Here is a 25,348-nt window from a genome sequence, read left to right on the forward strand (position 1 = left end):
GTGCCTTGGCCACAACTGGCAGTGAGCTTGAAGTAATCCTTGGCTACACTTGCAAGTTACAGCGCTGTAAAGCCTCCCCCAGCGCTGTAACTCACTCCCTGTCCACACTGGCAGGGCACTTACAGCGCTGTATCTCCCTGGGTACACTGCTGCAGGTACTCCACATCTCCGAGAGGAATAACAGCTGCAGCGGAGTGGCTACTACTCACGGGTGTGAGTGTAAACGCTTGCAGCGCTGTACTAATCATCTTGTCAAGTGGCCAATCCTCTCCATTGTTGTGACCAGCTGCAGGAATGTGGAAGTGCCGGTTTCAAAGCTCGTACCAGAGAGAAAAGCAATCGGATTGCAGCTTGCTTTGAGTGAGTGAATGAATGAGCAGGGGGCCGGGAGTTCGGAACTTGCAAAATAGAGAGCTGACATGCTCCAAAAAGTACTCTTTCTCCCCCCACACTCCCTGTCACAATCCACCCCCCCCCCCGTTTTGAAAAGCACGTTGCAGCCACATGAATGCTGGGATAGCTGCCCATAATGCACCGCTCCCAACACAGCTGCAAATGTTACAAGTGTGGCCACACCACTGCACTGGCAGCTGTCAGTGTGGACAGACTGCAGCACTTTTCCCTACTCAGCTGCACGAAGTAGGGTGACCAGATCACCCAAGTCAAATATCGGGACGCGGGGGGAGGGCGTGGCGGGGAGGTGGGGCAAGAAAAAAAAACACACCCTTCCTCCACAAGCGCTGGAGGGAGGCCCGGGAGACGCTGGGGAAGCGCGGGGCTGGGGTGAGTAAGAGTCCCGCCTGGCCCCAAGCAGGCAGGACTCAGTCGGGCGGTAGGGAGAGCAGGGGGTCAGCCCGTGGGGCCAGGCGGTGGCTGTTCTCCCCCCCTGGGCAGCGGGACTCGGGAGCAGCCGCTGCTGCAGCTCCCACTGCCGTGGCGGGAGGAAGCGGCCGATGGCCAAGCTCGGCGCCTGTGGCTCTGGCGCCCCCGAACCCCCGAGCCCAGACCTGCTGCGGGGACCCAGTAGCGCGCACGCTGCGCCCAGCCCCTGGCCAGTCGCATCTGGGCTGCTGCCAAGCTGGTACTATCCCGCGGCGGCCCCGGAGTGGGGGTAGCAGGCCCCAGCCCCCCCGTCCCGCTCAGGTCCCACAGGGGAATGAACGGGGCTGGGCTGCCAATGCCCCCACTCCGGGGCCGCCGCGGGATAGCACCAGCTGGGCGGCAGTCCAGACACGACTGGCCAGGGGCTGGGCGCAGCGTGCGCGCTACTGGGTCCCCGCAGCAGGCCCGGGCTCAAGGGGTTTGGGCCCAGGCGCCAGAGCCGCAGCCGCCGAGCTTGGCCATCGGCCGCTTCCTCCCCCCGCGGCAGTGGGAGCTGCAGCAGCGGCTGCTCCCGAGTCCCGCTGCCCAGGGGGGGAGAACAGCCACCGCCTGGCCCCGTGGGCTGCCCCCCTACTCTCCCTACCACCCGACTGAGTCCTGCCTGCTCGGGGACTCTTACTCACCTCAGCCCCGCGCTTCCCCAGCATCTCCGGGCCTCCCTCCAGCGCTTGTGGAGGGAGGAGGAATGGTGAGCCTGGGGAAGAGGCGGGGATTCGGGGAGGGAGCCAATTGGGGAAGGAGGGGGTGGGGTCGGGGCGGGGGGGGGTGCGAGCACTTCCGGGCTCTGGAGCATTTCCTTGTTTGTCCAGTGTCCCGACCGCACGTCAGTCGGGACACTGGACAAACAAGGAAATATCAGGACAGTCCCGATAAAATCGGGACGTCTGGTCACCCTAGCACGAAGACAAGTTTACCTCACAGTGCTGTACAGCTGCAAGTGTAGCCAAGGCCTCACTGTTTGCTCTGTGCCCTCCAATTTAAATTCAGCCTCCCTACACCCTTAGGGTAAGTCTACACTTCGAGCTCAGGGTGTGATTCCCAGCTCAAGGAGACATACTCGAGCTAGCTCAGGGTTTAGCCACGGCAGTGTAAGTGGCTAGCCTCCCTGAGTACCTAACCTAGCATCTCTGATAGGCACACGCTCGGGGTGGCTAGCCCCTCCCGCTGCTCATGCCATAGCAATGTTCTATTTTTAGTGCACTAGTTTGAGCAGTGCTAGTGCAAGTATCACACCCACAGCTTGAAGTGTAAATATATCCGTAGGCTTGCTGTGCCCATATGGATAACCTAATTGTTGCCAAAGAAGCTACTGATCAACACAAGGGCCTAAGTCTGTCCAATTTTCATTAGAATGATTTTACTAAAATAAAAGTCTATACTTACAAACTTGCTTTCCAGATCCCAGCACCAGCAATCACTTAAGTATCGGACAAATAGTCCACGGAAAAAGTCTATTAGCAGAATGCTTGCCACTGTGAAAATCATGTCAATAATTGACAGCTTCAACATTTCCTGAAACACAGTTGGTACCAAGCTATTGAGTCATGTTCAAAGCAAAGGATTTGCATAAAGCTCTAGACGTATTTGCACTTGACTCATGCTTACAATCCTGATGTAACATACCCTGAATGTATAATGTACCCTTCAATTAGTTTTTCCTACTTTAATGTTTCTTTACATGTTTCTGTTCCAGGAAGGGCAAACGTCTGGTGCCAGTGTTCATTATGCTGCTTATTGCTTGCATCAGATAAAGTACCGGTCATTGTGGATTAGAATGTTCTTTTTAATGACTCAATCTGTCTATTTTGAAAAGTTATCTTTATTAACTAACAAAGTTTTTCACTTCTGCTATGCAGTCATGCTTCTGGATTTACTGTACATGGTTGTTTTTAATGCATATTTGATTAGTGCTGAGAAATACTGCCTCTTAACACCAAGAGCATAACCAGTTAAGGATAAGATCACAGTGCTCTGAAAGAGACACATTGGATCTATTTATTATTATAACTTGTATTTGCGAGTGGCTATCCAAGGTTCATGGGACTTTAACAGAGTCTTAAAAAATACACAGTTCAAACGCATAATTAAACAAGAAAACTCCAGCCCCAAACAATTCTGGCCCATACATATATACTTTTTTTAAAAAGTCAACCAATTATAAATAACTACCTCATTCCTCTAAGAACTCCAATCATCCAAATCTTTCAACTGCCCCCAAACACAAGATAATAAATAGAACCTGTAGGATATAGTTACACTAAACGGGCCAGGTGACACACTATGACATGAATATTCTCCTCACCCTACAAGACTGCAGGTCCTAATGATTTCAATGGGAGCTGCATACATATAGGGCAGTGTTTCCCAAACTTGGGATGCCGTTTGTGTAGGGAAAGCCCCTGTTGGGCCGGGCCAGTTTGTTTACTTCTTGTCATGGAGTGTGGGGGGAGACAAGGCCCTGCACCCTTGGCTTCCTGCAATTCATCATGACTCTTAGCCAGCCAGTAAAGCAGAAGGTTTATTTAGATGACAAGAACACAGTCCAAGACAGGTCTTGCAGGTACAGACAACAGGACCCCTCAGTTAGGTCCATCTTGGGGTCCCAGGGGCACCACAGCCCCATTGGGGGGTCAGAGCCCCATCTGGGTTCCCCTCCATTACACCAGCCAGCTCCTGAAACTCTAACTCCCTCCAGTGTCTCTCCCCCAGCCTCTTGCCGGGTCCTCCCCCAGCCTTTGTTCAGTTTCCCGGGCAGAGGTGTCACCTGGCCTCCAACCCCCCTCCATGTTACATGCTCAGGTATGCTCCCTCAAGGCCAGTCTCCCATCCCCCAATGCAGACCGTCCCAGCCAAACTCCCCTGCAACCTTCCCAGGCCAACGCTTCCCACTCAGCATTCAGAGACCACATTAAGAACAGTCCCAGTTCGTCACACCTTCTGCGTCCGCAGGTCCGGATGATCACGGCTCCCATGGCCGTGGTTTGCTGCTCCAGGCCAATGGGAGCTGCTAGAAGCAGTGGCCAGTACGTCCCTCGGCCCGTGCCGCTTCCAGTAATTCCCATTGGCCTGGAACAGTGAACCGTGGCCAGTGGGAACCACAATCGGCTGGACCTGCGGACGCGGCAGGTAAACAAACTGGCCCAGCCCGCCAGGGGCTTTCCCTAAACAAGTGGCGTCCCACGTTTGGGAAACATTGATATAGGGCAAGGAAAATATCAGAATAGAGATCTGCCAGACAAATCCAGGAGGAGAATTTTGCCCCAGATGATTAAACCAGGCTAAAGAACTCAATAATTTTTGTTGTTGTTTTTTAAATAAAGGGTTCTTGCTTGATGAACATGATTTGTTGGGGAAGAGTCAACATGGCTTTTGTAAAGAGAAATCATGCCTCACTGATATATTAGAATCCTTTGAGGGGGTCAACAAAACATGTGGACAAGGGTGATCCAGTGGATATAGTGTACTTGGACTTTCAGAAAGCCTTTGACAAGGTCCCTCACCAAAGGCCCTTATGCAAACAAAGCAGTCATGGGGTAAGAGGGAAGGTCCTCATGTGGATCAGTACCTGGTTAAAGGATAGGAAACAAAGGATAGGAATAAATGATCAGATTTCAGAATGGAGAGCGATAAATAGCCGCATCCCCCAGGGGAAGTGTACTGGGACCACTGCTATTCAACATATTCATAAATGATCTGGAAAAAGGGTTGAACAAAGATTGCAAATTTACTCAAGATAATTAAGTCCAAGCAGACTGTGAAGAGTAACAAAGGGATCTCACAAAACTGGGTGACTGGACAAGAAAATGGCAGATGAAATTCAGTATTGTTAAATGCAAAGTAATGCACAATGGAAAACATAATCCGAACTATGCATACAAAATGATGGGGTCTAATTAGCTGTTACAACTCAAGAAAGAGATCTTGGAGTCATTGTGGATAATTCTCTGAAAACATCTGCTCAATGTGCAGCAGCAGTCAAAAAACTAACAGAATGTTAGGAACCACTAGGAAAGCAAGAGATAATAAGACAGAAAATATCATAATGTCACTATACAAATCCATAGTATGCTCACACCTGGAATACTCTATGCAGTTCTGGTCGCCCCATCTCACAAAAAGATACATTAGAATAGGAAAAAGTACAGAGACGGACAACAAAAATGATTAAGGGTATGGAACAGCTTTCATATGGGAAGAAATTAAAAAGACTGGGATTGGTCAGCTTAGAAAAGAGATGGCTAAGGGGGATATGATAGAGGTCTATAAAATCATGACTGGTGTGGAGAAAGTGAATAGGGAGGTGTTATTTACCCCCTCAGATAACACAAGAACCAGGGGTCACCCAATGAAACTAATAGCAGCAGGTTTAAAACAAACATAAGGAAGTACTTCTTCACACAACGCACAGTGAATCTGTGGAACCTGTTGCCAGGGATGTTGTGAAGGACAAAACTGTAACTGGGTTCAAAAACTAATTAGATAAATTCATGGACGATAGGTCCATCAATGGCTATTAGCCAAGATGGTCAAGGATGCAACCTGGTGCTCTGGGTGTCCCTAAGCCTCTAACTGCCAGAAGCTGAGACTGGATGACAGAGGATGGATCACTTGATAATTGCCGTTCTGTTCATTCCCTTTGAAGCATCTGGCACCGGCCACTGCCGGAAGACAGGATACTGGGCTAGATAAACCATTGCTCTGATCCAGTATGGCCTTTCTTATGTTGTTTTTGAACAAGGGGCTAAACAATGCAGAGGCCCATTAACCCAATGAGGTTCAGGTCACTAGACTGGATAAATGGCACTGATAAATGAAGCCCTTTGAAACCAAAACACATTGAGACATAATGGAGTTAAATTACCTTTATTGGGGTTGGTGGGTGGGTGGAGTGGACTTAGTTCAAATTTCTCCTTAGTATTTGTTCCATCATCAGCAATCCAAAATAAGGGCTACAAACAATTCTCAAATCCCAGCCTCTCATAGAGGCAATCTACCAACAACCATTATCTCAGGACAGATGGTTTTCTGCAATAACCAGCACATCTGAACACTGTACATCTCTTCTCCCCCCACCTGCCTCTATACTGATGAACTGGCAGGGGTCTGAAAACACGTTTCCTATTATCTGAAATACTGGAAAAGCATCTAATTCCCTTCTGGCTTACAAGAACAGAGTGAATAGGTCATGCAGAGACATGGGACAATGTGCATGTGCACAATCACATGATTGGTTTAGGTTTCAATCCTCCATTCAGATCTGTCCGGGCAGATCTCTGAGTCTGTGCACAGTTGCAGAGGTCTTCCAGTGCAGATGTGAATGCAAGATCAGGGCTTTAGAATATAAACTCGGAAAGAAAAGGACATTTGCACAACACCGAAACACTGTCAAAGCATAATGAATAATAACGTCCACATTCATTGCTGCAAAGTGGACAGAGAAAGTGGCGGAGAGGTCAGATCCTCCCCTTGGTCCATCCCCTAACCAACCAGGGCTCAGGGACAAACTTTCACAGCACTGCCACTGATATGTGGAACTCCCGACCCCCCCCACACACACCCTCCCAAATTTGAAAATATGCAAATTTTGCCCATAGGGCAATTTGTTGCAAAATTTTCACACAGTTCTAGTGGCAATGTGCGCTCAGTATCCTGAGTGTGTGCTGGTTGGTTGCTCAGTGTTGTCTACACTACAGTGGAAATTCAATCTAAGCTATGCAATTTGAGTTACGTTAATAGCGTAACTCAAATTGATGTAGCTTAGATCTACTTACTGCAGAGTCCACACTATGTGATGTCAATGGGAGATGCTTTCCCGTCTCCTCCCCCTACTCTTCTCGATCTGGTGGAGTACAGGAGTTGATGGGAGAGCGATCTGTGGTCGATTTAGCGGGTCTTCACTAGACCCGCTAAATCGATTGCCAATGCATCGATCCCCTGGTAAGTGTAAACAAGCCCTAAGAGACAAGATATGAACAGTTGTATACCCCTATGGGCTTGATGCACCAGGTCTAGCTGAGCTGTGTTCAATGCAGGATCTGGGACTGGAGCAGGAAGAAGGGCTCCAAGCCATCTTTCCATTGATTTGACCCTCAGTCTGACTAGAGACCAACCCCTGTCAAATGTAGAGTCTCCTAATGTCTGAAACAGCTACAGAGGTTCCCTAGGGACTGTTCCTCCATCACCAGATCAGTGTGCTGTGCTGTGGTCTGCCTCTTCCCAGTCCTGCACTGTCCAAAAATGCCCTCTATGCCACCCAGGGATTCCTTTTGCCCCAGGGGAATGCCAGTTGCCCAAGTAGGGTAGGCACTTACGAACTATGAGGCCTGAACAAGGACTGGTGGGGTCTGACACTCGTCTTATTTTCAAGATTTTAAATAAAAAAAGGAAGTGGCAATGGTTACCCGGGGTTTTCTATGAGATTTTCTTACTCATTCCAGCTTCCACTAATGTCTCTCTGTCAGGCACCCAGCAGGGCTGCAAATACCAGAGGGGAATTCCCTGCAGGGACTCCACCAGCCACCCTGACACTGCTGTGGTGGTGACTGAGTGCAGGGGGATTCATGCTCTTCTGCATTCTCAGAGATGCCCTGTTTGGATGAGAGAGCCCCCATTCTGTGCCCCCACACTTGTGCACACTAACTGGCAGGGGTGGCTCTATGTTTTTTGCCACCCCAAGCACGGCAGTCAGGCGGCCTTTGGCGGGACGCCTGCGATTCCGCGGCATTTCTGCGGGTCCCGTGCCTTCGGTGTACCCACTGCTGAATTGCCACCGAAGCCGCAGGACCGGCGGACCTCCCGCAGGCATGCCGCTGAAGGCTGCCTGACTACCATCCTCACGGCGACCGGCACGCCACCCCCCGCAGCTTGCCGCCCCAGGCAACCGCTTGCTGCGCTGGTGCCTAGAGCCGCCCCTGCTAACTTGGCTAAGTCAAATCTGATTCAACAGCTGGATTCGCTATCTATGAATCTGGCATATAAATAATAAATCAGGTGGGCTGTCACTGGGGCAGAAATTCTACCAAGTGAACTGAATGGGAGGGTTGGTCAGAGAGAGACAACAGGTACTACTTATTTTAGATCCATGTCACTCTGTATATTCTTAGTTCTGGCCTTGATAAGGTCTCTGGAAAGGAATATAACACCACCATGTGATTTTTAATTTGTCAGTAAAGCAAAGCAGCGTATTTGGTCTATTTTTCTTAATAGGAAAAAAGGGACTTACCTGACCAACGTACGTTTCCCAGCACTGATCCTTCTGACTTTGCCTGCTGTAGGGATAGGAAGTTGTCTTGTTAACCAGCATGACAGGTATTGTATAGTTCTGAGTATGACTCTTTTCCAGTGTCAATGTGCTGTTTCCCTTAATTCTTATATCAGGGATAGTTGTAGATAAGTTGTCTTCTTCGGGAAGGGTTCTGGTGGCTAAGAAGGTGGTGGAATCTATCCAGTTACTTGCACTGCTGTTAGCTTCAGCTTCCTGAAAGAATAGAACAGAAGTTTAATCTAAATGTCTAAGTGTTACATTTTCAGCTATGGTCTCCATCTGCCTGCAAAACCGTGCAGATGTCCATGCATCCAAAATTGCAAAGGCACCCATTTATGTGCTCAGCCATATAATTTCATGGACGAGTTAGGTGGCTAGGCACCCAATTTCCTGATCTGTATGTGCAAATGATCTACTAGTTTTGTAGGCACAAAACAGGAAGTTGATTTTATACCAGGTTGAAATATTTGGCCTAAAATGGTGACCTATTTTACCAAAGTAGTTAAACGATGCACAGAATGGCTATCTATTTGTGTTATTTATCAGCATCCCTATGGATCTGAATTTCTAGCTGACTGAAAAGATTTATAAATGAATACCACAACTGATCTTCTAATCAGAGTTCCACTATATTTTAATAGGTATATTTTGGTTTCAAACCAATTTATTTTGGACTTTAAATATGCTCTACAATAAGAGTTATGTGTAAAAGTAGCTAGTTTTAAGACTCATAATAATACCAGCAATACTTACAGCGATACTCATGCTGTCCACTTTATCCAACAGAGCAATAATTAAACTGTAGAGGTTTCCCAGATATAAAACGAGAACCCTGAAAACAACAAGCATAGTATATGGGACACAGTCATCCAGCAGGGTTATTCTGAAGACTTCTATTCATGTTCTACACTGGCTGAAGTAAAATGTGTCATCAGTACATTTCTTTCCTCCCACCAAACAAACAAACCAAAAATTGCTTTGATACTGAATATGCCCTGTACCTGGCAAGCTGAAAGCGAAGAGTGGTTCTAGGGTGATACATCTCTAGCGCTGCCACAAGTTCAAATGCAGAGGGTGCAATCATAGTAATTAGTGAAACAACGACACTCACCTACAGAATAGAAAGACAGTCTTTATGATGCTTTTTCGTAGCCGCCTTTGGTACTTGAAGAATTGTTTGCTTGCTGATTGAACTCTTGATGATGCACTAGAAATACTTAGTGGTGATTGCGATAACTCAGCAAATTCTACTTTTAAATGTGTCATTGACAAGAGTAAGGACATTTGTGACCCAGAATTCTTGATCTGGAATATTGCTAAGAATCATAGAATAGAATCTCAGGGTTGGAAGGGACCTCAGGAGGTCATCTAGACCAACCCCCTGCTCAAAGCAGGACCAATCCCCAGACAGATTTTTGCCCCAAATGGCCCCCTCAAGGATTGAACTCACAACCCTGGGTTTAGCAGGCCAATGCGCAAACCACTGAGCTATCTCTCCCCCCCAAATTTGTGTTGCAGGTGAGGTTTGAACTCACAACCTCAGCATCACCCCACACAGCACTGCTCTATTAGTACTGTGCACTAACCCATTCCTCCCACCTTAGTAACTACATTATAGTTTATGTTATTATAGAAGTATTACTTTTATATTAACAATAAGAAATCTGAAGATAGTGTTCTTCTCCGATCTCACTCGTCAGTTGCTATCCTCAAGCTAATGCTTTTCAAATAGTTGTTATTGCCCATGGACCAGTGTTTGCTTGGCTCTTATGTGGGTGCACAGAGAGCTGCCTCTTTCTGCAGCCATGTAAGGGCCAAGGAGAATTGCAGGCCCTGTGCCCTGAGGAACTGCTGCACTCCCATTAAGTGGCCACCAAGAACCCCTCGCTATACAGTGGAGGTGGTAATTGTGTATGGCATCCATGTAGCTGAAGCAGGGCCGCCCAGAGGATTCAGGGGGCCTGGGGCAAAGCAATTTCAGGGGCCCCTTCCATAAAAAAAAGTTGCAATATTATAGAATACTATATTCTCGTGGGGACCCCTGTGGGGCCCAGGGCAAATTGCCCCACTCCCCCCCCACCCCAGGCAGCCCTGAGAACAATAAACATTTAAAAACCTTTCGCATCTCGGCACAAACCCAGTTTTGAGAAAACTTCTTTTCAAGGTGTCACTGGTTCTCAGCATCAGCTAGTGCTAAAAGGCACTAAAGCTCATTAAAAAGGTTGGACAAATATTTTCCGTCAAAACTTCTTTTGGATCGAAAACTAGGGGTTTTTAAAAAGCAGAAAAAAATCATGACAATGTCTGCTTTCCTTCAAAATTTGTTGTGGTTTTTTTAATTGAAAAGCTGAAATTAGTCTGACAAAACCTGAACATGGTTTAGGGTTTCAGAAGTGTGTGGCCAAATATTTGCGGCTTGCTGTGTTTGATTGTTTGAAGAAACAATACAAAAATTCTGCTTAAAAAAAGCCAAAACTTTTGAACCACCTCAGCTTGTGACCAAACGCCTAAGCCCATCCAGTCAGAGATTTTTCCAGGTTTCTGATACTCTGCTGGCTTCCTTGACTCATATCTGTCTCCTTAACTTTGGGTTCATTTAGGTTAGAACATAAGAATTGCCATACAGTACTGGGTCACACCAAAGATCCATCCAGCCCAGTATCCTGTCTACCGACAGTGGCCAATGCCAAGTGCCCCAAAGGGAGTGAACCTAACAGGTAATGATCAAGTGATCTCTCTCCTGCCATCCATCTCCACCTTCTGACAAACATAGACTAGGGACATTCTGGCTAATAGCCATTAATGGACTTAACCTCCATGAATGTATCTGTTTCCTAGAGACTGGCTCCATGGCGTCCCTCACAAACTGGAGACGGTTACTGTGGGTTTGTCTTTAGTATAGCTTATGTACATACTTCACAAACTGAACATTTGAGCTTGTTCCAGAATCTGGGATGAGCCTATGCTGTGAAAACTGAAATGCTCAAAATAGCACATGCATGTGAATTAAATTAAATTAAATTGCTAAATTAAATTAACCCAGGGGGTCTCAAACTCGGGGTTGGGACCCCTCAGGGGCTCACGAGGTTATTACTGGGGGTCGCAAGCTGTCAGCCTCCACCTCAAACCCTGCTTTGCCTCCAGCATTTATAATAGTGTTAAATATATAAAAAAGTGTTTTTAATTTATAAGGGGGGGTCACACTCAGAGGTTTGCTATGTGAAAGGGGTCACCAGTACAAAAATTTGAGAACCACTGAATTAACCCCTTTGGGGAATGCAGGGGCGGGGGGGGGGTCTCCCTTGGTAGGGTTGGGAAGGAGGTAGGTGGTGTAGGACAGGGGTCAGCAAACTTTCAGAAGTGGTGTGCCGAGTCTTCATTTATTGACTCTAATTTAAGGTTTCGTGTACCAATAATATATTTTAACATTTTTAGAAGGTCTCTTTCTATAAGTCTATAATATATAACTAAACTATTGTTGTATGTAAAGTAAATAAGGTTTTTAAAATGTTTAAGAAGCTTCATTTAAAATTAAATTAAAATGCAGAGCCCCCTGGACCGGTGGCCAGGACCCGGGCAGTGTGAGTGCCACTGAAAATCAGCTCGTGTGCCGCCTTCGGCACGCGTGCCATAGGTTGCCTACCCCTGGTGTAGGATATTGCTCTTCTCATGTGATCCCTCCGCCATGGCTCTCTTAGCTCTATCACTGTTAATCTAAAGTGGCTAATTTTAAATGAAGCTATCCTCCCCTAACATGAATCTCCCTATGGCACTGAAATTAAATGTAGACTATAATTTGGCATTTGAGAAGTGAAAGGAATGGTAGCCCTAAGGGAAAAGATAACAGCTTGGCTCTTTGTGTTAAATAGCTGTCTGCAAACCTCAAACTGCTGAATGAGCTTTAGGGTAGGGAAGGCTGTGCCTCCTCAAACAGCCTGGCCATGCCCCCTATCCGACCCCCACCCACTTCCTGCCCCCCCGACTGCTCCCCTCAGAATCCCCGACCCATCCTGCTCCTTGTCCCCTGACCATCCCCCGAGAGCCCCTCCCAACCACCACCCCGGGATCCCACCCCTCACGAACCCCCCTGATCGCCCTCCCCTCAGAACCTCTGCCCCCTCCCTGTCCCCTCACTGTCCCCGGGGTCTCCCTGCCCCTTATCCAACCCCCCCGGCGCTGGCCCCCTTACCATGCCGCTTACCCCCGCCTCCCCGAGCCTCAGCGCGCCTCGTCTAGGAGGGGCCCTGGACAGCGCTGCAGTGGTGTGGTGCTAGCGGGACCTGAGCTTCCGCCGCTCGGCCGCAGCTCACAGCCCCGCCCCCTTACCACGCGGCTCTGAGCGGGAGGAGCTCAGGTCCCACTGGAGCCACGCTGCTTTAGCTCTGTCCAGGGCCGCTCCTGGATGCGGCGCGCTGAGGCGCCGGGGGATGGGGGAAGGTGGAGGCGGGGGGGGAGCCGTCGACATTCTCGTGGGGGCCCCTGCGGAGCCCGGGGCAAATTGCCCCACTTCCCCTCTTCCCTCCCCCCCCGCCAGGCGGCCCTGAGCTGAAGCTCCATCCCCATGTCTCCCCTGACCTATTCCCGCCACCCTAAAACTCCAGTGCAATCAATTGTTTACACACACTTCCTTCATGGGTCTCCCCTAAGGCCCTGACTTTGAAAACAATTATGCGTGTGTTTAACTTTACTACCAGGTGTAAGCCAATGCCTCTTCTATATCCATTGAGGGGCTGCTGGGCAGAGTTTGGCCCCATACTAAGGACAGATATCAGCAAAATCAACAGTAATTTATAACTAGCCAAGAGGCTTGTGAAGACTTTGCAGAACACAGAACTCTAACCAGAATGCACAGTTACAGACTAACAAAGAGGTCAAATGCAGCTGACATACTGTACCTCATTTTTCTCCCAAAGCGTCAGTTCCTTTTTGGTACGCTCTAATTTTTGGGATCGATCCACAACAAAGTAAATGATGTAAATACTTCCAGCAAGTGAGAGAAGCACAAGGATGTTTGCAATAATCCGTAAGCATATTGTTACAGCCCTAGAAAAGAGTCACACAGCAAATGCTACAGATGGGCCATCTTGCACAAGTAGGTGTTTCCCGCTTTTTTTTTTTAGGTCATAAAACAAACAAGTCAACACTGTGTTATCTGCATTTAAACAGTAGTTTTGAAAATAGCCTGAGCCATGTATACCTACAAGTTTTTGCTTTTCTTCTTTTCCTGCTCTTCCAAAATTGCTTCCTTGAAAGAAACACAGAATTACCATTTTAGCAGCATTCAGTAAAATCAATAAACATTTCCTCTACCTGTTACAAACCATAAAAGTTAAAATGGCCAGATCCTGCACTGCATTGGGGAACAGCTGACATGCGGCTCTGTGCTTCTTTACTTAATAAACATGCTGCATGCTGTGGGTTTAGTGAAGGAGAATTGGAGGGAGTAAAGACATCAAGAACTTTATCACCCTCTCTTTCCTGGTGTATGCTATTCACTCCTTTCCAATATGTTCATTGTTTAGATCCCAGTCCTGTTCTAGGATTCATTAATGTGGACCTGTGGGTTGTGTTGTCTCATTTGCTTCAATAGGACTGCAGCTGAGGTCCCCACTAGCAGATATTAATGCAGAATAGGACCCTTAAATCATGAGTTGTTCAGAGAAAGGTGGGTGAGACAAGGTGGGTGAGGTAATATCTTTTAGTGGACCAACTTTTGTTGGTGAGAGTGACAAACTTTTGAGCTCCCATTGTAGAACAGCTCAGTGTAGTTCAAAAGCCTGTCTCTGACACCAACAGAAACTAGCCCATTAAAAGATATTACCTTACCCACCCTGGTCTCTCTAATATCCCGGGACCAACACAGCTACAACAACACTGCATACATCACTTGCGTGTTTCTCCTGAGGCACATAACAGCCACATGTAGATGTTACAAAATAATATCAGCATAAGTCATCCCAGCGTTTGAGATACAAATCAAACTATTTATTGGTTTGTCCTAGACAATTTGGAGTCATTTGGACAAAGGGCTTTTAGTGATGATGTGCCAAGGTTACAGAATCAATTACTTCTGGATATTAGGAAAGCTGTGTCTATTTTTTAAAATCTAAATGGAAAGGGTTCATGTTTAATGCAGCTTTTAATGTTGATCTAGTTATAAAATGCCCCTGAACTATTTTGATGAAAGTACAATATAAATGCATGTTATCAGGTTACTAAAAGGATCCTGTTTCAAAGATTCATTAGAGTTGCACCAAGGATGAATTTGTCTCAAGGTTTTTAACTCCAAATAACACATGTAATAATGGGAATTAAGATGTTGCTGCTGGAACATCACACAATAAATGAAATGGAATGACACTGTTGAAAAAAGTGTCACGTGACAAAGTGACATATCATGCCTGTTAACCATAACTCATGTCATCAGTGAAAGTTGGGCACACAGATCAAGTGCATGAAGCATCAGTAAGATATTTGATACTAGCCCTCTGCTAGGTAATCAGAGTCAGAAATAAACACAATGCACAACAGGAAAGAAACAGTATGGAATGGAATGGATGAAAAATCACTCTGCTATTTACAAAGCAATAGACCTAAACCAAGGGTGGGCAAACTTTTTGGCCTGAGGGCCACATCGGGGTTCCGAAACTGTATGGAGGGCCGGATAGGGAAGGCTGTGCCTCCCCAAACAGCCTGGCCCCCGCCCCCTATCCACCCCCTCCTACTTCCTGCCCCTTCAGTATCCCTGACCCATCCAACCCCCCCTGCTCCTTGTCCCCTGACCGCCCCATTCTGAGACCCCCCCCGCCCCTAACTGCCCCCTGGGACCCCACCCCCATCAAACCCCCCCCACTACCTGTCCCCTGACTGCCCCAACCCCTATCCACACCCCCGCCCCCTGACAGGCCCCCTGAGACTCCCACACCTATTCAAATGCCCCCTGCTCCCTATCCCCTGACTGCCCCCCGGGATCTCCTGCCCCTTATCCAACCCCCCTGCTCCCCACCCCCTTACCATGCTGCTCAGAGCACCAGGACTGGCCGCCATGCTGCCCGGCAGGAGCTCGCAGCCCTGCCGCCCAGAGCGCTGGCGGCACGGTGAGCTGAGGCTGCGGGGGAGGGGGAACAGCAGGGGAGGGGCCGGGGGCTAGCCTCCCCGGCTGGGAGCTCAAGGGCTGGCAGGATGGTCCCACGGGCCGGATGTGGCCTGTGGGCTGTAGTTTGCCCTTCTCTGACCTAAACTATGCTTTTCCTCAGAGTCTCGCTGCTTACCCTGATACTATTAACTATTGCAGCAGCTTTGCTTTCTGCAGCCTCTGGATTTCCTATTAAATAGTCCCAAGCACAGAACACTCTCCAGCAGAAAGTGTAATTTTCATCAGAGGCACTTGCTAGACTCATTCTTGAGTTCTTCGCCATTCTGGAAAAGAATAATAATAATAAATGTTAATTGTTGTCAACGTGTGACGGTTTATGTGATGGGAATTGGCTCACAGGTGTCTATACCACAAAAAATGACCAAAATTGGAATTAACTGGTATCTTTGTTGGCAATCTCAATAGAGAACCTAAGAACAGAGAAAGATACAGGGACTGAATTACTCCTTGTCCCTAGAAATGCACATTCTAATTCAGAGTTCAAGCACATTGGTTGGATAGTATGGGAAAACGTGCACTGCTGCCTGTTTCTGATAGTGTCAGAGGGGTAGCCATGTTAGTCTGAATCTGTAAAAAGCAACAGAGGGTCCTGTGGCACCTTTAAGACTAACAGAAGTATTGGGAGCATAAGCTTTCGTGGGTAAGAACCTCACTTCTTCAGATGCAAGTGAAGAAGTGAGGTTCTTACCCACGAAAGCTTATGCTCCCAATACTTCTGTTAGTCTTAAAGGTGCCACAGGACCCTCTGTGGCTTGTTTCTGATAGAAGACTTCAGTCTCAAGGGCTGTCCATCTTATACCTTTCACCAAACAAAATTCACTTTTAAAACCTCTGTGTCGGATCTGATTGGAGGAAAGGTGTCATGGCAAGGTAAGAACATTGGCACTATGATCAAGAGATAGCTTGGCAAAAATGTGATGATCTTACCCAGGATCGATGGCTATCCTTTATTATGAATGCAGATAACAATAGCGATGGCACAGTAAAAAGACAACTGATAGTCAGATGAAAAACCTAGTTTTAAAAAACCTTGTTTTAAAAAATAGCCCTCCCATCTCAGATGAGTAGACCTTCGTAAATCAATTCCAGGTCTTTAAAGGAGTTAGGTGATCATTACAAAAAAACTACCCCAACAATATGAAAATAAAATTATATTGTTTTAATCAAAGATATTTGTGCTCAGTTTTCTTCAGAATATTAAATATGAGTTTGTACTGTACAATACATTAAATGAGACCATCAGGGCCGGCTCCAGCATTTCTGCCGCCCCAAGCAATTGGTGGCAATTGGAAAAAAAAAAAACAAAGTTCAGCGGCAGGTCCTTCGCTCCTAGAGGGAGTGAGGGACCTGCCGCCCCCGAATTGCCGCAGGTGCTGCCCCTCTCCCTTGGTCGCCCCAAGTACCTGCTTGTTAAGCTGGTGCCTGGTGCCAGCCCTGGAGACCATGTTTCTCTCTAAGTATCATAGAAAATAATTATAGGTAGAATTTTACTGTACAGCAAATAGTTGGTTCAAATATCTTCATTGGATCAGCATAGCAGTCAGAAATTCAGTCACCTCCTCCTTTTCTCTGGAAATGTGGCCCATCTGTGTATGTAATAGCCATATGGGTCTACCATTGCCATATGACTATATATTATTCCACAGATGTTCCACATAACACAATACAATGTGCATCTGGTGTGGCTTACCAGAGGCTAATAAGAACTGTTTCACCTCAGACAGGAAATGGAAGAAGGGTCACAACAGATAGGCAAACAAAGAGTCAATGACCTAAGGCGGCACCCTTTGTAGGTAGAGAAAAGCAGACCTCATCCAGAACCTGAATGTGTAATCAGTGTGTGAACCAGTGTCCAAAACAATGACCATCCTGACCTAAAATAACAGATCTAATGAAAAAGGAGTGATAGTTTTTGTGGCTGACACAGCTATTACAGCTCATACTAAAAATCCTCCTGGACTGCAACTTATCAGACAATTAGTTACCCTGAGAGGAAGGGAAACTGAATGGAGAGAGGATAAAGTGACCTTGCCCCACTAAGTACTGCACGTTTCTAGATTTATGGTTAGCACTGGCAGGCTGTCTTGCCTATGTTACTTCCAGTCCTTCTACCTAAATAGCAAAGGAAATAAATAGGCCCACGTTTGAATACTGTGCAGTGTACCAGTTCAAGCAACATGAAGATTTTTATGACAGCATTCTTATATTTGTATTTAACTGGATAGGAATCGTAGTACGGCAAATGTACAGGTAGCAATTTAAGTTTCTTGTCATAATACTTGTTCTGGAAGAATGGAAGCCTGATAAAGTCCTCAGTGAAAATCAGGCCCTACATCTTCGGTGCACTGTACAGACATTAACTATATAATGCTCACAACACCACTAGAGGCTGCTAAACATTACCCTCATTTTATAGACAGGGAAGCTGAAGGAGACAGGGTAAGTGACAGCAAAAGAACAAGCTACAATTAGAGCTCAGGAGTTCCTGGATCCCGGTCTTGTCCTTAATCTACCAGTAAAGATGCCTCTCTGATATTAGCAGGCTTGAATACGATACAGGAATTACAGAATTAAATCCAGGAGGAACTCTTTGAGGGAAGGGGAAAGAATATATCATTCAAACGGCCTGACTATATATCTCTGGGCAAACACCAATAAAAGGGAAACATTACTTTTTTAAGAGGATGATGAAGCTATAAGCAAATACTGCCATTCCAACAAGGAAGTAAGCCAGGGGCAGCCGATACCCAGCTTTCCCAATCTTCCGATCTCGGCCATAGTAGCCATAGAATAAAACAGAGTACTGGAGATAACCCTGCAAAGACAACATACAGTCAACATCAGCACCCACACCTGACTAAATTAACACACGAAGAATTCATGCAACAAAGCAATGAAGTGTGCTTTTAAGCCTTGCCCCCAGTGACCAGATGGTGTCCAGGTCCTGTGCTGATGCAAACTGCTCCTTTGGGATCGTCTTGCTGATAGTGCTTCCAAATGGCGCTCCTGCCAGGAGCTGGTAAGAGAGAAAAGGTCTTAAAAACTGTGTAAAGCAGACAGTGTTACCACATGGTCTGTTGAACACAGCCCAGAACAAGCTGCAACAAACTGCCTACCTGAGGGGAAGTATCAGAAGTACTATTACTGTCATTCATTCTCCTAAACTAGAAGCGTAGTGACAAATTCTGCATTCAACTCCTGCTGAGGTCAATGGGTGTTGGCCATGTCTATCTGATGGCAGAATTTAGTCCCTGAAGTCTAATTTTTAGGTAAGTTATTACTGTATAGACATAAGAGCTATTAAAGCACAGTATAATGTATGGGGAAGATACATTTTTAGATTATTTATCACACTGATGTACAGTAAAACCTGCTTCCTACTATACTAGATTGGTGTGCTAGACTTTTTCTCTTTATACATAAGACAATATAGACACTAAAGGCCTGGTTTGCACTGATGATCACACAGAGCTCCAGCTGAAGTGTCACAGAGTTGTGGATGCTCAGAACATCTGAAAATCAGGCTCTAAGGGCCAAAAACTGAAAGATGCTGAGCACCGATTTCTCCAGATGAAGCGAAGAGACGCTTCGGGTGCTGAACACATGCTCTGCACCTTGCAGGATTGGGTCCCTAATATCAGCAATCAAAAACATCTACATTACAGTGGTATGTTGGTAAAATGTCATCTGAGACATTAATGGCAAGTTTCTCTCCTCCTCTGGCAGGATAATGCTCAGAGGAAAGTATTTTAAATCATTTAAATTGTACACTCGGAAAAAATCATGTATGCCTTTGAGCAGAACATTTATTTAATTCAGGAAGGGAAATGCTACAGTCAGTGTTTTTCTATAGATATTGGAGATATGTCCTAACCTCTGGTAAGACCACAAATGCTCCTGTCATTATGGTAAGCACAATATTGATTCCAAATAGCCATCTCAAAAAGATGAAATAAGAAGCAACTCCGGATCCAAAATGACCTGAAACCACAGGAAATACTTATATCAGCTGTGAAGCTTATCAGAAGCTGTATCACTTATTAATGAAGTATTATTTGATCATTAAAAAAACAACAACTTTTCCTTCTCTGCAATGCACAGATCAAGACAGAGAAAATGCGATAACATCAATAATACAGAACTGTAATATAAACTGCTATTCGTAGGTTTAAAAATCACAACAATATTTACAAGTGAAGTGGTTATGATCACAGGAATCTTCTTGGTTCAGGTTATACATAGCTTCTTATTTGCTGTTTATACAGAAACTTACATCAAAATGCATGTGTAGCTATTAGTAGTAGTTAATCTCACCTGTTTAGTTCAGCATCTAAGAATTCTCATCTTAAGTTTATGCAAACCATTTTGCTCTGCAAACCAGGCTGGAAATTTAATAAGATCAGTCCTTTTTAAAATGTGATATTTCTAGTATCTCCTGATTTTGTCTGGACTGAAAATAGTGGTTCCAATTCTGATTTTCACAGTGCATCTTCATTGGCTACAGCAGAACTACTCATCATTCATAACATCATTAAGGAGTAGAGAATCAGGCCCTCTTTGTTTACAATTTTATTACACAAAAATTCTGATTTCCATCACTGTCCACATGATCACAGTTGGTCCTAAGTATTGCAGGCTTTGTGCAAAGCAAGTCACATGGGGCCTCAGACTGACATCCACAATCTCCATTACGTAAGTGGGAGCAGGGAGCCTGGCACACGACTGGTTGGGTCAGCAATGTTGGTCATTAAGGTGATGCAGAAGCGGATAAATGGGCAGTCTGGGTGCCTGTAACTTCAAGAAGGTCAGAAGGGTTTTAACAACGAGGTGTGTGGGGTGGAGGCAGATTGTATTAGGCCCTCACTGCATGTCGGGAAGGAATACTACACCATGTAGACAGGGAGAAAGTTCGCCTGTCATCTGGAAGGAGCAGGAAAAGCCCACTGGTACATACACTGCTGGCTCCCTTAGTTGATACAAACAGGGAGCAGTGTAAAAAGTCTGAATGGTCTGGTCTGAACATTCATTTTACAGCCAAATAAATACAGTAGTTGCCAATAAATTGTCAAAATTATGGAGCTGTTTTTATCCACGTGAAAATATCTGCAGTACAGAAAAATCCCTTCCATTTAGAACAAGATTAAAGCTAGATGTGAACATTGTCAGGAAAATATATTTTCCATTTTTGACCATCTTTAATATAGTTATTAAAGGTGGTCAGTCACAATACTTAGCTCTTATATGGTGCTTTTCATCCATAGATCTCAAAGCACTTTACACTGGAGGGAAAGTTTAGTTTTTAAATATAGACTATATGTGAGGTCTCGGCTCCCAGCTCCATTCCCTTTGCTTCTAACAGGGCAAGTGGAGATTCTCTGCTTTAGGAGAATTTCCCTTACATAGCTGGCTCTGTGACATCTGCTCCCAGCTTGCTGATGTAAGAGGCAGGTCAGGGATGGACAAGAGTCAAAAGGAAATATGGCCTGAACTGCCACTGTCTAAATTATATCAGGTTTCAGAGTATTATATTAGAGGCCAGATGGCTGGATAGATGGCTTTGATCCAGTTTTCCCACTCCATGTCCTGTGCTGAGCACATCTTGGGCCAGACCCAATACAGACATCTGGGCCTATGTCTGTATTGCAAAAATACTTCAGCAGTTTATAGCGCTACAGGGCCTTTTAAACTACAGTTGCCACACTGTAGTAACATTATACTAGTATCACTAAAGACTATAATTGAGAAACAAATGTGGTATTTAACACACCAAGAGTAATACATGTGTTGACTTTTTAATGACAACCATACTACTTTGATGAAACTTTTAATGTTTTTATAATATTATTATATATTTCACTAATTCAGTGAGTTCAAACATAACCCTTAAGCCTAGTATTTTAGCATGGTTTGCATTGCACAATCCCAGTAATTCTCCATACTTACTTTCTATTTTCTTTATTCTCATTTCCCAAGGAATGAAGATTACCATAAAGTTATATGCAAGCCGAACAAACTTCTTCCAGAGCTAAGAAAAGGGCACAGAAATAAGAGATTTGTAACTTTTGCACATAAAGCAATAGTTGTCAAAAAGGTGTGAAAGTATTTTGTCCACGTGTAGCATCTTTCATCTAGTATCAGAAAGCATGTTATAAAAAAACAACGAAGAAGTTTCACAGCACTCCTGTGAGGTACGTAAGATACATAAATTGAGTCATGGTGGGGGGGACAGACAGTTCAGAAACTTTCCAGAAGTCAGAGAACCAGGTACAGAACCCAGGAGTCCCAACTCCCAAGTGAATGCTCTAATCCAGGGGTCACCAACGTTTGGCACACGGCTCACCAGGGTAGGCACCCTGGCGGGCCGGGCCAGTTTTATTTACCTGCTGACGTGGCAGGTTCGGCCGATCGCGGCCCCCACTGGCCGCGGTTCGCCGTCCCGAGCCAATGGGAGCGGCGAGAAGCGGCGCGGGCGAGCGATGTGCTGGCCACGGCTTCTCGCCGCCCCCATTGGCCCGGGACGGCGAACCTCGGCCAGTGGGGGCCGTGATCGGCCGAACCTGCCACGTCAGCAGGTAAATAAAACTGGCCCGGCCCGCCAGGGTGCTTACCCTGGCGAGCCGCGTGCCAACGTTGCCGACCCCTGCTCTAATCACTAAAGCACGCATGCATATATAAGAGAGAAGTTTTAATGATCTTAAGAGAATACATACAAAGAGCATTTTCCGCCACTCTTTTTATATCTGGAACAACCAAATACAATATATTTTAAATTTAGACCCATTTAAAATATACCTGAGATATATTTTAATACATCAGCACATTATTTGTCTGAAGCTGTATATATTAACAGTAGCACAGAACTTTTAATGCTTTGCATAAGAGTTACATTCTTAGTTGAAAGGAATTCTTCATGTAACATACCTCTAAAGTCTATGCCCACACTGAGGATAACACCCTACCTCTGCTTTCAGCTAATGCAGTTACTCCTTTAGCTCAAATGGTATAGGTTTGGGCTTCAGTGCTCAAGATTCCAAGTTCACTGCTGGTAAGAATTGTTACACTTACATCTCCTACACTGTAAGAGCTTTGCTGTGGAACATGTACGTCAACAGAACAAGAAAGATTTATTTTGCTTTGATGTAGGGGATCATGCCTTATTTCCCCCCTCTTCCTACTTTGTGGAGACTCTTCTTCTGGAGAGATGCAAACATTGCTTTCTCTCTCAAGCTCAAGTTCCATCTACAGAACAACCTCAGGGATAAACTCAAGGAGAGTTGCACAAAAGTGACTGAGGGCACCCTATGACCCTTAGACAAGAAATAAGAAAGATAAGAATAAACTAAACCTGTGACAAGGAAAATGAATATTTAAGTGAAGTAAAGTATGCATCAGACAGAGAATGCAAGAGTAGATGAATTTATGAGCACAAAGCATTTTAAACAGATTCAGAAATTATTACCAGACTAAGCCAGCATTTATCACAGTGTTTATGTATTTTATTAAGGAATCCTACTGAATAAGAAACCAGATTTCTTATTGAATGAATGAACGAATACATAACACCTAATTTCAAATGTATAAGAGCAAGTAACTCTGAGCCAAGTCCTAATTCTTCTTAGAGACAGTGATCATTAATACTGAACTGCAGCATAATCACGTGGTCACAACACTATACTTGAGGATTTACTTCGAGCGCTTTGGACACATTTTCAAAGGGACCTCAACTCAGCCTCTAATTTGTGTGTGCCTAATTATTTTAATAGACAATAGACAGATTTTTCACACACAATGGCATTTGCATGTGCAAATGAGAATGCACAAGTGACTGTGTGCACAACTGAGGACAAATTTTGAAAGTCCTTGAAATAAAAATATAACCTTAAATATGCACTCAGATTATTTCATGCCAGTAACCTCTACTCACAAAACATTATAATAACTTTTCTTATTTAATGCAGAAATGAATAGTAACTTTACTATCTATTGTAAATTGACTACATGCAAGTACAGTATTTTATCAGGTAATTCAAGATAATTTCATAGAGATTTTCTTATGCTATCTGCTTCTGTTTCGTAAAAAGTAGAGAAATATTGTACATTCTGTTCATTACTGAATTTCAAGATGGCAACAACATTTATGTACATTAGTCATTTTTAAACACAAATTTACAGTAGATCTAGTTATTTTGAAAAAAAAAATATATATATATATATATTAGCAAATGGCAATATCAACATATTACAAATAGTCTAATCTGCTAAAGCCAAAGCAGAAGCAGACTTACATTTTAATTAATAAATGCATCAATCTACGTGGTCAAAGTTAATTAATTTTTATGATGCTATTAAGGTGTTATTGCAAGAATTAACAGATGCTATGAACGGCACCAAAGTCGCTACTTTAATTGCAAGGCAGTGTTCATAAGGCTGGAAAAGGGATCAAACAACGTGTACAGTTTGCACTGCGGGCATATAAATGATATATATCTGGATGTCAATCTGAAAAAGCTTCGAGTAGCATTGATAAAAAAATAACTTCTAGTCCTGCATACTGATCACCTGATTAAAAAGGAATAATAATTTTCATCTTCATAGTCAAGACTCTGGGTAATTTTTATATGAACAAACATTGATTTATTAGTTTTAATCATAATGAACAATACTTTAGAAGTGATTTAATCTCATTGCTAGAAAATAATACAACATACCATTTGCCAGCTCTTTTTTTTTTTTTAAACTATGGCTAGGGTGATGGGTGCAAAACCTATGGAAGGGTTAGTAAACTCTTACAAGTTGCTAATTAAGTATCCTACTCTCAGGCTATTCAACCAGTGAATGCTTATTCTGGTGGTGTAATGCTTCTATTGTGTATTTCATGATTTGCCAAATGCGCCATCAGTCAATATTCTTCTGGAAAAAACTGTCTAAACCTGTCTTCCTAGTTTAAAGAACAATTCAGCTCTCTAGCTTGTGCTGTTGAATTTAACCCTTAAAAAAAAAAAAAAAAAAAAAAAAAAAAAAAAAAGGACTTTCTAGTTTCCATAATTCATAGCCGGAAAGCTTAGGGGATACTATTACGCCAAACACAATAATTACTGGTAATGAACTTATGAAATATATAGATGTATTCAGAACAGAGACAAGTAAAAACACACAAAATGGATAATTAAATGAGATACCCACAGATTTTGAGGGCATTGTGAAGTATAAAGCAAAAGCCAAAATTTTGTTACAATATAGCAAGTATTAACTAATAACAAGTCCAACCTGTACAATTTAGCAGGTGTCTACATGTTCAAAGTCCTTAGGCACTCAAATCTTTCAAACCGGGTGAAATCTTGGCCCCAGTGAAGTTAATGGCAAAACTTCACTCATAATGCCTAATGTGTGTGTGTGCATGGGTCCGCCCCCACAGACAGACCAATAAAACACAACTTTCCACTATCCAGGAAGGTTGTATTTTTTATCAACTGTTTCTGATGACATATAAGCAAAGCTAAAGTACTGTTGTTTATGTGTCAATAGAACAACAGATAAATATTTAGCCTTACAATTTTTAGTTTGGTTATCCTGCATTTTATATTCTATTACACACACACACACACACACACACACACACACACACACACACCACAGTACAGTACAGTACAGTACAGTACAAGCACATTATTAAGTTTGTAAATGCAAGTCCTCAAAAAGTTAGGAAGTACCAGTATTGAGGTTGCCTGTGCAACCTTAATTCAGTCCCCTTCTGCGTATGCATTATGATAGTCTTTAATTACATGATCACATTAGGGTTGCCTGGCACCTGTCTGGTTTTCAGCACAGTCCCCGGATGCCATCTGACAAGCCCTGATGTCTGTTCTTTTTAATCTGTGGAAAAGGTGGCAAACCAAAGTGGAAGGAAGGAGGCAATGCAGCAGCAGCTGCTGCCACCTCCAGAGCCAGGCTGCTCATGCAACTGGCGGTGGCGCATGGCCCTGTGCAGCCCACAGGTGGCAGGCAAGGTGGCCTCGGCTGTGCTGGTGAAGACCCTGTGAGTGACG

At 44.7% G+C, this 25,348-nt stretch overlaps 1 protein-coding gene across 1 annotated transcript in view; it reads right to left on the minus strand.

The window, feature by feature from the left end:
• TMC3 (transmembrane channel like 3) overlaps nucleotides 1-25,348 on the minus strand; it is a 131,537-nt gene that overhangs the window by 9,598 nt on the left and 96,591 nt on the right. Inside the window, exons 12-22 of the mRNA XM_065559335.1 lie at nucleotides 21,246-21,327; nucleotides 19,177-19,283; nucleotides 18,220-18,318; nucleotides 17,975-18,117; nucleotides 15,418-15,565; nucleotides 13,348-13,391; nucleotides 13,042-13,189; nucleotides 9,148-9,257; nucleotides 8,900-8,978; nucleotides 8,105-8,359; nucleotides 2,266-2,394 (exon numbers count right to left, since the gene is read on the minus strand). Of these exons, the coding sequence (XP_065415407.1) occupies nucleotides 2,266-2,394; nucleotides 8,105-8,359; nucleotides 8,900-8,978; nucleotides 9,148-9,257; nucleotides 13,042-13,189; nucleotides 13,348-13,391; nucleotides 15,418-15,565; nucleotides 17,975-18,117; nucleotides 18,220-18,318; nucleotides 19,177-19,283; nucleotides 21,246-21,327 (1,344 nt within the window). The remainder of the gene's footprint in view (nucleotides 1-2,265; nucleotides 2,395-8,104; nucleotides 8,360-8,899; nucleotides 8,979-9,147; nucleotides 9,258-13,041; nucleotides 13,190-13,347; nucleotides 13,392-15,417; nucleotides 15,566-17,974; nucleotides 18,118-18,219; nucleotides 18,319-19,176; nucleotides 19,284-21,245; nucleotides 21,328-25,348) is intronic.

The sequence above is a fragment of the Chrysemys picta genome, chromosome 10 (assembly GCF_011386835.1).
Source record: "Chrysemys picta bellii isolate R12L10 chromosome 10, ASM1138683v2, whole genome shotgun sequence".
Taxonomy (NCBI): domain Eukaryota; kingdom Metazoa; phylum Chordata; order Testudines; family Emydidae; genus Chrysemys; species Chrysemys picta.